Source organism: Ursus maritimus, unplaced genomic scaffold, assembly GCF_017311325.1.
Source record: "Ursus maritimus isolate PB19 unplaced genomic scaffold, ASM1731132v1 scaffold_1, whole genome shotgun sequence".
Classification (NCBI taxonomy): domain Eukaryota; kingdom Metazoa; phylum Chordata; class Mammalia; order Carnivora; family Ursidae; genus Ursus; species Ursus maritimus.
Window position 1 is genome coordinate 505780 of NW_024423343.1, and position 10151 is coordinate 515930.

At 61.0% G+C, this 10151-nt stretch overlaps 2 protein-coding genes across 2 annotated transcripts in view; one reads left to right on the forward strand and one right to left on the reverse strand.

Moving 5' to 3' along the window:
* The first annotated feature begins 684 nt into the window (after positions 1 to 684).
* FAM240C (family with sequence similarity 240 member C) lies at positions 685 to 3166 on the forward strand. The gene is made up of 2 exons (XM_040636959.1): positions 685 to 830; positions 2999 to 3166. Exons 1-2 carry the CDS (start codon positions 685 to 687, stop codon positions 3126 to 3128), a joined length of 276 nt encoding a protein of 91 aa, XP_040492893.1. The 3' UTR covers positions 3129 to 3166.
* A 6110-nt stretch (positions 3167 to 9276) lies between these two features.
* The window catches only part of RTP5 (receptor transporter protein 5 (putative)), a 3445-nt gene continuing 2570 nt past the window's right edge, over positions 9277 to 10151 (reverse strand). Inside the window, exon 3 of the mRNA XM_040636293.1 lies at positions 9277 to 10131. Coding sequence (XP_040492227.1) covers positions 9277 to 10131 — 855 coding nt within the window. The remainder of the gene's footprint in view (positions 10132 to 10151) is intronic.

Below are 10151 nucleotides of genomic sequence, written 5' to 3' on the forward strand. Positions count from 1 at the left end.
CCATCTCACTTCCTTCCCTTGGGGTGAGCATCGCCCCACGTCCCCATCAGGATGGGCTCCGTCTTCTCCTTTGCCTGACTCGCTTCCCTCCACGTGTTCGTACAGTGCCGTCTGATGAGACGTCATTCGGCGTGAGAAGCTCTGCATTCATGGCTGGGTTTCCACCCTCCTCCATCGTCACGAGAAGGCATCTCTGACGAGCCAAGCACACATGACGCATGATCGAAGCCGAGCGCCCCATGGCACGGTGGACACCACGGTTCTCACGGTCAGATGCTTAGGGCAGCATCGGCTGTGCTGTGACCCTCGGGCTGGGCCAGCGCCAGATACAGGCAGACCCTGGCTGCTGCTGGCACGCGTCCCTACATATAAGCCCCCTGGCAGATTCGGGGCGGGGTCCCCACAGCGGGGCTCTGAGCACCCTGAGAGCACGGTGGCCTGTGGTGTCATCACCTGGCTCTAGAATCTTATGAAATCCCATTACAGAAGCGTCCGGAAGACCCTTGAAGTGCGAGGATGCCGTGTGGGGCAGCAGAACTGCCCGGAGGGGTTAGCGAGCTCCCAGAAACGCGAGGGAACATCCCGGTGTGTGGGGCGGAGCCAGCCCCGCAGCTATTATCAACTGGTTCCCTGTGCTGTGCAGCACAGGGCACTAAGTCCTGCCAATTTTCCCTTTTCCAGAAAATGAGTAAGAGCCACACTCTGAAGCACCCGGGAAGAGTCGCCGTCGACGCTGGCGTGATAAAGACGTTCTGGGAGAGGAAAATCCAGCTGCACACAGAACAGCTGCAGAGCGAGGCCATGAGGATGCGCAGGAGCGCCCTGGACAGGTGAGCTCGCTGAGCCCCAAGGCCTGGGGTGCTGCAGGCAGGAGCCCCCACACTGGGGCCACCTCTGCCCTCACCACTCCCAGCCACCAGCACTGCCCCCCGTCAGCTTCACAGCAGGAGGGACTGAAAGTGCAAAACAACACCCACAGTAACTCGGCTTACCACCGCCACCTGGGTCACCAGGTGCGAGAGGAGAGCACCCATCCCTCCACCCCCACATGCTACCACCTACCCTCCATCCCTCTGTCCCACACCCCATCCCTCCATCCCTCTCCCCATCCCATCCCCCACCCCCACCCCATCCCACACCCCACACCCCAACCCTCCTTCCCTCCATCCCTCCATCCCACACCCCATTCCTCCATCCCTCAGCCAACCCCTCCATCCCCCATCCCTCCATCCCATACTCCATCCATCCATTCCACCCCCCACCCCATCCCACACCCCACCCCCATCACTCACTCCATTCCCCATTGCTCTGTCCCTCTAATCCTGAAGGTCTCGTAGGAAGTTGTCAAAGAAGCCGTGTCTGGCTAAGACTGATTTTCTGACAGTTGCTCCCACTGAGTGCAGGATAAATTCATCATACTTCTCCCCACACATTAGCAGATCCAAAGCCCCCTTTTACCCCTGGGATGGAGGCCAGGGCCTGTGGGTGCTGAAGAGGGTCTCCTGGGCGACCCCGAGCAGACTGAGGAGAGCCTGGTCTCAGCGACAGCTAAGAGGACAGATTAGCACATAATTCGCACCTAGACAAGGGCTCAAATGGACAGATATTCCAAAGTGGTCACAGCTTTTATCCCCAGATAGCACCGGCAGCTGCTACCCTGGGAGCCCAGTTGGAAAGACCGTGCCTGGCAGCCGCGGTGGGACCAGACGTGGTGCTGACCTTGCCAGAGGTCTGGCTGCTGGGCGGGCCCCCCCCCCCCATCATCCAGGACGTCTCCCCTGTTAGGCACAGTATGGGAAGCCACGGTGCCATCCCCTGCACGACGCATCCCCCTCCTAACCTCTCAGGGCAGGGGTCCCAGCAAAGAGCCCAAACATGGGAAGAAGGGACCTGCTCTAAGGCCTCCTGCCAGCCCTCAGCTCCCTCCTGCGGTCTCCACCCTTGTCCTACATGTGCCATCAGGCCCTAGAAGCTTCTGGATCTTCCGCCCACGGGTGCAGGCCCCAGGGATGGACTCCGGGTCAGACAGCGAGAGTGTGGTCAGCGATGGCCGAGTTAGTCTGGGCTGCTCAAAGACAGACTGTGGAGGGTGACAGTCTGCGAGCGACATACGGCTGGTTATTAGGCCACAGTCCACAGCCAGAAAGATTGTGCCCTGTCCCCGGGTCAGCAGCAACTCCTGACAGCATCCCCTCAGCCATCCCATGGGCCCCCAGGAGCCAGGGGCTTTTTGACGTCTGGCCCCAAGCCCAGCAGTCAGCAGCTGCGGCCTGTGATGGGGCAGGGACGGGCCTTCACATGGGGGCCTGCTGCTGGAGGCACCGCCCTCATTTAGGTCCCTGGGTGTGGGGACAAGTGTCCATGCACCTGACTTTCACCAGTGTGTCCCCAGCCTCTGAGGTCTGCGGAAGATATGCGCCCAGCCCACACTGCACCCCCCAAACCCAACCACACACCAGGGCCTTAAGGCATCGGACGGCCGTTGCCTGCTCATGGATGGCCAGGCCGTTCCCACCCAACCACCCCCGTGTGTGGTGCTGTGGTCACCTTCCAGGCAGGTGGGCTGGGCGGGCGGGCAGCGCACGGACGGAGGGGGTACCCAACAGGGGCACTGGTGAGGGGCCCTGGCCTACCGTGGGCACTCTGTCCCGTCCTGGTGAGCACATACTCCTACCCAGCACACCAGGCCCACTCGAAAACTAGTTCAGGACATGGCTCAGTCTCTCTGGGCCTCAGAAGTTTCCAGAAGCTGCTTCCTGGGCAAAGCGCTTTCCCTCTCTGGGCTAGAGACCCGAGTGAGCCCCTCCATGTGGGGCAATGGCCCCCGGCCGGGACCGGCCGGCCCCGGGAGGTTGCAGGGTTCTCTGGGACCCCACAAGGTCACAGCCTCTGGCAGCCCAGGAGGGCCGGCTGGCTTGGAACATGTGCTCAGGTGCCGACAGAGGCCTGGCTGCCACCCGGCCCTGAGACGCTGACTCACAGGCTGAAATTATCGCAGGCTCCGTGGCGAGTGGGCTCAGATGCTGGAGGGGAGGACCAAGGCGCTGCAGGGCCCCCCGGAGGTGGCCACCCGGCCTTCCCTGCTGGGCACCGAGCCCTTCCACACGCAGGACACCACCGCCGCCTGAGGCCTGCAGATTCGTCCTGCCCCGGGGCCCGAAAGCCCCCAGGCTGAGTGCCGGGGCTCCAGGACCACCACTGCCGGGAGCCAGAGCCATGGATAAGCTCACGGGCTCTCCTGGCAGCAGGTCCCAGCCTGGTTCTGCTCTTCTAGCCCACAGCAGGTGCCCAATAAAACCTAAGATAACCGGATTACATGTTTTCTGCAAAATTTTCCTCATATCTTTAGGTTTGCACATGTTAGAAGCTTGCAGTGGTGCTGCTAGCCTGGGTCAAGCCACCAGAAGCAGGAGCCCGAGGGGGACTGGTCTGGGGGACCGGGCTGTGCCCCCGTCTTCTCTGCCTGAGACTTAAACACATCTGTCCGCCCTCTGATCACAATATGCACGTAAATCTCCAGCCCAGGATACTGCCCCACGTGACACTGTGTAAAGCTTGTGCTGGTCCAAATCCCCTTGAATTTCGTTCATGACCCAGAACGTCTCAGGATGTGTAGTTACACATCCTTATTTTTACAGTTGGAAAGGTGTGTATTTCCCGAGTCCTCAAAGGCCCTTAGCGCCAGGATCCGGTGCTTTGCCACACTCCGTCCTGTCCCTCTGGCGCCCCCATGGTGGCTGTGACCGCCCTGGAGGGTCTGCAGGGCCCTGCACACAGCTGAAGCCAGGCCGCCAGAGGACCTGGGCCACACTCACCAATGGGGACCCAGACTGCAGCCGGCACCGGTCCCGACAGGCGAGCCCAAACCCCACCGCCCGCGTTCCTACTGCGTGCGCCCACTGTCACCACTGCATCCCGTCCTCGGTGACACACGACCCCGGCTTGGGGGATGGGATCTAGCCCACGGCGTGTCTCCAGACGTTTTATTTTGTTGTGACCCCCTGATCAAGTTGGCAAGCAGGGGGGATAAGCACGGCTTCACCAGTCATGGGACACTGCCCAGAGAAAGCACATTGACCGATAACTAAGGGACATTCGGAGCTGAGCACGGACTCCTCGTAGGGCATTTCCAGAGCTGACCACACAGACCGGGCAGAAAGACAGGTCCGACCCGACACAAAGCACGGGTGTCTGGCTAGCCAAATGAGCAAGTGGAGAGAACACGGCGAGCGTCCCTTACGACACCAACCCATGAACACGTGTTTCCCCGGTCGCCCCCCGGGCTGTCCATCATCACTCGTGAGTCAGGAGATTCCAGTGATAAACACGCTGGGGAACATGGCCATTAATAGCCCCAAACAGTTCCTGAACAGAAGTCCCTCGCTGACACCCGCAAAGCCCTGGGCTGCTGGAGGGTAGCTCTATCTGATGATACTCTTAGAACGCTGTCACTGTCAACACTCATCACCTGAGCTGTCCAGTTAGAACGTGGCGGGGCGGGAGAGCGTGTTCACGCAGCAGCCCTTGCCGCGAGGCTGTGCAGAATCTTCCAGAACAGCCGTGCCCTCCTTGCTGCGTGTCAGAGCCCGTTTCCCTCCGATGACCCACCACCTTCCAACACCAGGCAGTTGACCAGCCACGTCTGTGCTCTCTCCGTCAGTAAGCGGCCCCCCAACAAAGCCCAGCCGGGCTCCCAAGGGGGAAGCGCTGGGTGAGGAAGGAGGGAGGCGTGGAGGGCAGCCCGCCGGACCCCAGCCCTAAGGGCCCCTCGGGGTCTGGGATGCAGCTCCCCCTCCACACACACCCCTTCTGTGATTCGCCTCAAAGCTCAGTTCGGCTGCTCGAATTTCAACAGACTCTACTGTGTTTCTTCCGGAGGAGGAAACGGCTCGGCTTGGAGAAGTGGGGATGCGGCTCAGGCCTCGCATCCTGGAGGAAAAGAACCAAACAGGATGTTTTGCCTCTTCCCGTAAGCAACCACCATGGAGCGGGGCCTGGAGTGCCGGCAGGAAGGGCACGAGCGGGTGGGGGTAGGAACGGGGCAGTGGGCCCCAAGGGAGGTCAGCGCTCACCCAGGCCTGCAGCTGGGGCACCGGGCTCTGGCCACTCTCGGTGCTCCTGCACACAGCAGCTGGGCACCGGAGAGGTGCTTTGTCCCTGCCGGGCAGTGACGCACACCCTCCCCTGTTCTCTAAAGCCGTGCGGCCCATCTGCAGTTCCTTCTGAAGTGACAGGACATGCTGGTCTGACACGTCCTGCCACAGTGTGGGAAGGTTTTCCATAACCCACACCAGACGGTACCAAATCCAAAATGGTGCCGTAGAACCACGTGCGCGTCACCACGCACCTCTGAGTACTACCGCCTAACTCTGAGCGTCACCGCGCACCTCTGAGTACTACCGCCTAACTCTGAGCGTCACCGCGCACCTCTGAGTATAAAACGCAACTGTGAAATCATGGCTACACTTCGCGATGTGCCCAGCTGCCCCAAACTTCCTCTGCCGGCAGGTTTGTGCGAATGTGATCACACAGTGAACCAGTGACCCTGCGTGACTCTGATTGACTAGAGACCACATGGCCCTCTTCCTTCCTTACCTGTTACTGGTTTGGTCCTCCAGCCTCTCCAGTCCTTTAAAATGGCGGTTCGCTCTGGAGTCTGCAGGGATTCAAGGTAGAGGTGCGGCTGATGCCTCCCACCAAGAAACAGCATCGGGGGCCTCAGTGCACAGCCCTCCCCTCCCTCGGATGTGAAGTATCCCCTGGTCCCCACAAAGTCCAAACTGTGCTGATGGACCATCTCATCAGGGACCGACTTCCCCCAATCACCCTTCCCCCTCATCAGGGGCTGACTTCCCCCATCCCCCCTTCCCCCAAAGCAGGGGCTGACTTCCCCCCATCCCCCCTTCCCCCTCACCAGGGGCTGACTTCAGGTGGGGCAGCTCAAAATCAGGAATCCAGCTGGTGCCCTTTGCAGAGTGGGATCCCAGCTGCCTGCTGAAGGCCTCCGGCGACGCCATGTGGTACCTGCAGGATCCAGCCACGTGACAGGGCAGGTGCTCTGGGCACTGCCTGTGTCCCAGTGCAGGGCATGACTGTTCTGGGTCCCCAGCTAATCAGGGTCTGTTTGGTGGAGGCCCCTCACCCCTGCCCTGCAGGTGATCTCCTTGAAGTCCTCCCTCAACTCAGACAGAGCCCTTGCTTCTTCCCCAGCTTGAGAAGCTCGTGTCACTGTGCCCACCGCCCTGGGTGCAGGAAGCGTGATTCATCCCTTCACCAGAACATTTAGCAAAAATCAGGAAACTGTTCACACTTTGAGGCCCCCAACTTTGGCTGAACTAACAGTAATTGCATTTAAAACGTGTCTGCCTTTGGTTCTCTTCGAGATGTTGTAGACATTCCATGTCTCCATTACCAGTTGAGTTCCCAAAAATAGTTATTGCTACATCATACTGAATTAGACCCAACCTGGTCATTCAGGCTGCTCAAGAGCCAGGTGTGGGCTCAGGTGCAGACTCAGGTACAGGGTCAGGTGCGGGCTCGGGTGTGGACTCGGGTGTGGACTCGGGTGTGGGCTCCGGTGTGGACTCGGGTGTGGGCTGTCCTAGATTTGAGTCCCAGGCTTGCCCTTGGCATTGTAGCTGGTGTCTGTGAGTCTGAAGACTCCCATGATTATGAAGGTAAACGTGGCGCTCGACATACCTGATATGCTTGTATATGGGTCTGCCCCCCAAGTGCGTATACTGCATTCACTGTCAGTTTTATTAATGTAACTTAGTTCTTTTTTAAAAAATATTTTATTTATTCATTTGAGAGAGAGAGCACGAGTGGGGGGAGGGGTAGAGGGAAAGAGAGAATCCCGAGCCGACTCCCCACTGAGCACGGAGCTGACCCGGGGCTCGATCTCAGGACTCGGAGATCATGCCTGAGCTGAAACCAAGTCAGACAGATTCTCAACCAACTGAGCCACCCAGGCGCCCCTGATGAAACTTAAATCTTAATGAATTAATTATTAATGATTTAATGAAATTTAACTACTCATAAAGACTAATGTTAATGATGCTGATGATGGCTGGAGTTTGCTGGGTTTTAACAAAAGCATCTGATTAAACAGAAACAGAACAGCTGCCATCAATCCCCCCGGCGCAGGGCTGCGCGGCCCACCAGCGGCCACACGGGGGCGCCGCAGGACAGCGCGGGCTGCCAGGGGCCGGAGGAGGGGACGGCTTAGCGGCATCTGGGGGCAGGGGCTGGAGGAGGGGACCAGCGGCTGGAGTAGGGGGCGGGGATGGGGAGGGCCCAATGTGGCCAGAGGGGCAGAGGGCCCAGGCGGACCCCCACGTCTTTACTCCCACCAGGGCGGCCTGGCTTGGATCCCTCAATCAGAAGAGACACCAGGCTGGAGACCCGTTTCAGATATTAACCCCCTCCCAGTGTGGACCTGGTGGGCAGGGTCCCTGAGCAGCGGAAAGTGTTCCAGAGGGGGTCTTCTGGAAGGGGCAGGCTCCTCTGACCAGCCCCTCATGGATGAGGGTGGGGACGGTCGCCAGGGGCTGACCCAAAGGGAGGTTCCCCAGGACGGGGTCCACCCCACCCTGGGACCCCCACGACTGCGGGTAGAGCGTCCCTGGAGAGAGTCCAGGTGCAGTGCCCACGATCGGCACTAGTCCCCCAAACACCCATTTCCAGGGAAAGCCAGTGAGTGGGGCGGGGACCCCCGTGTGGGGACCAGAGAACCAGGCCTTCCTCACCAGGCACACCCCTACCCAGCCACCCAGTTAGGTCTTCACACCCAGGGTAGATGGGACACCCAAGGCGCTACCTGCCCTAGGACAGAGGGCTCGCACCTGGTGTAGACAGGACCCTGAGGGTGGGCAGTGGGTCCTGCCCTTACAGTGAGGGTCCCACCCAGTGTAGACAGGGACCTGGAGAGTCTGGGTTTAGGTCTTTCCCGGATCCCAATGGCTCCTGGGAGGGCTGGCAGAGGTCTGTAGGCCTTGCGTCCCACACAGGCGTGGCCCTCAGTGGAGGGTGGAACCTTCCGGGTGCGGGTGTCTGTTGGGTTTCTGGGAGCAGGTGTGCGGGACTGGACATGAGGTCCCAGTGCTGACATTCAAAGGCTCACCTGCACTCCTCTGTCCCCGCCAGCAGTGCCCACCCTCTCCCCATACCTTCCCCAACAGGGTCCTGTAGGATCCAGGTCAGGCCTCGGGGCAGCTAGACAGCCCTGGACAAAGGTTTCCATACACTCATCCCACCCCCACAAGGCAAGGCTTCCCCAGACCCTCTCATCTGACCCCAGGGTCCCCCAGACAAAGCCCAACCTCCCTGTGGCCCTGGGGGCCAGGCCCTGCCTAGAAGAAGAGAGCGTGGAGGCCTGACACAGCCGAGTCCCCCTGCCATACACCCACCTGGCTGGGAACCATGCAACCCAACCCCCTCCCCCTTAGACGTGGTCTTTGAAGACGGAAATCCAGAGTGTGACTGACAGACAGGAGGGTTCTGACTTCTGGTGTGGACAGCATTTCTCAAACCACATCAGAGCTGGAGGTGTCCACGGTCCCGGGGGCTGGTAGTGCTGGGTCTCGGCCCCTCCCCTCTGGGCAGGATGTGCCTTCCCAGCTGGGGGGCCGGGGGGGGGACATCTTCGGTAAAGATGCATGCTGGGGGGGTCACCAGCCAAGGCTCAGGGGGGGGCTTTCATCTTTACCCGGAGTCGGGGGGAGAATGGCAAGCCACCTGCTCCAGGAAAATCCCGTGGGAGCACCCGGGAACGCTGCTGGTGCGGTGCTGGGACTCAGCACAGGCTGGCCTGGGCGCCTTGTCCCGTCAACCCCACCAGGAATCCAGAAGCCGTCGGGGGAAGAAGTGCATGTGATCCACTCCCCACTGGGACTGACGGGGACAGCGATGTGCCCACCACACCCTCCCACCTCAAAACCTTCTCCTGGGGGTTGGCATCCTCGCAACCCAAGCACACTGTGTGGCTTTTTCCTTTTGACTTTTATTTTATTGGCTCGTAACACTCACACAGACAAGCGCTTGGAACACGCGTGGGCAGTGTGGCGGGTAATCAGTGTGGACATCCACGAAGCCACGACTCACGCCAACAGACAGCACAACGGGGGCAGGAGGGGGAGGAGAAGGCTGAGGGCCCCCACGCGGAAGCCGCAGCTCGGGGAGGGTGGGCAGGGGTGGCCCGGGGGCCCGGGGGTGCGGGCGGGGGCTGAGCCGCGCCACTTCGCTGCCTGGCGGCTCTGCCGGGGGCCGGCCTGGCCGTCAGGGGCTGGACTTGTACAGGTACGCGATCCAGAGGATGCAGACCGTCACGGAGACCCAGATCCACACTTCTTCGTAGGGGTCGAAACGCGGCGCGCACCAGCCGTCGTCCCAGCACAAGTCCTCCTCCCAGCCGGACTCGGAGCCCGACCTGCGGAGCCTGGCCCTCGGCTGCCTCCTCTTCTTGTCATGGCCATGCGGGGCCGGGCCGCTGCTCCGGCGGCCACTGGCAATGGAGCCGAGGCCCTTGTATTTTATGATGTTGAAGACGGAGAAGGGGATGGTGATGGAGCCCTCGCTGATGGTGACGGGTCTCCGGGTGCAGGTCCCTGGAAGGGGCTCACGGCCAGCGGGGGCAGGGCCGTCCCCGCCGCCCTCCTTCTCTTCGCCTTGGCTGGCGTGGGCGGGAGGCTTCTTGCCTTTGTCTTCATCGGTAAAGATGAAGGGGAAGGTGACGGAGCCGTCGACGTAGGGGAAGGAGTCATCTCTGATGACGTTCGCCAGAGACGAGGGGAAGGTGATGGAGCCCTCTCCATCATCCGTGAGGCCAATGATGTAGGACACCGGCCGCAGGCCGCTCCCAGCGGTGCTGCCGTCAGAGCCCTTCCCCGCGTTGGTGGGGCTGGAGAGGGAGCCTCGGCCTTTGAAGATGAAGCCCTTCAGCTCGAAGGGCTTGATGCTGCTGATGACGAGGCCTCTGCCGTGGAGGATGGGGCACTTGATGTTCACCGGAACGCCGCGGCCCTTGGGCGTGGCTGCGGAACTGGCGGGCAAGTAGATGGAGCCCTTGGCGATGATGAGCGCCCCGCTGGGGTCAGCCGTTGGGAGGGAGCCGGGCCCCGGGCCGACACGGCCCTGGGCACCAGCGGCGAGCC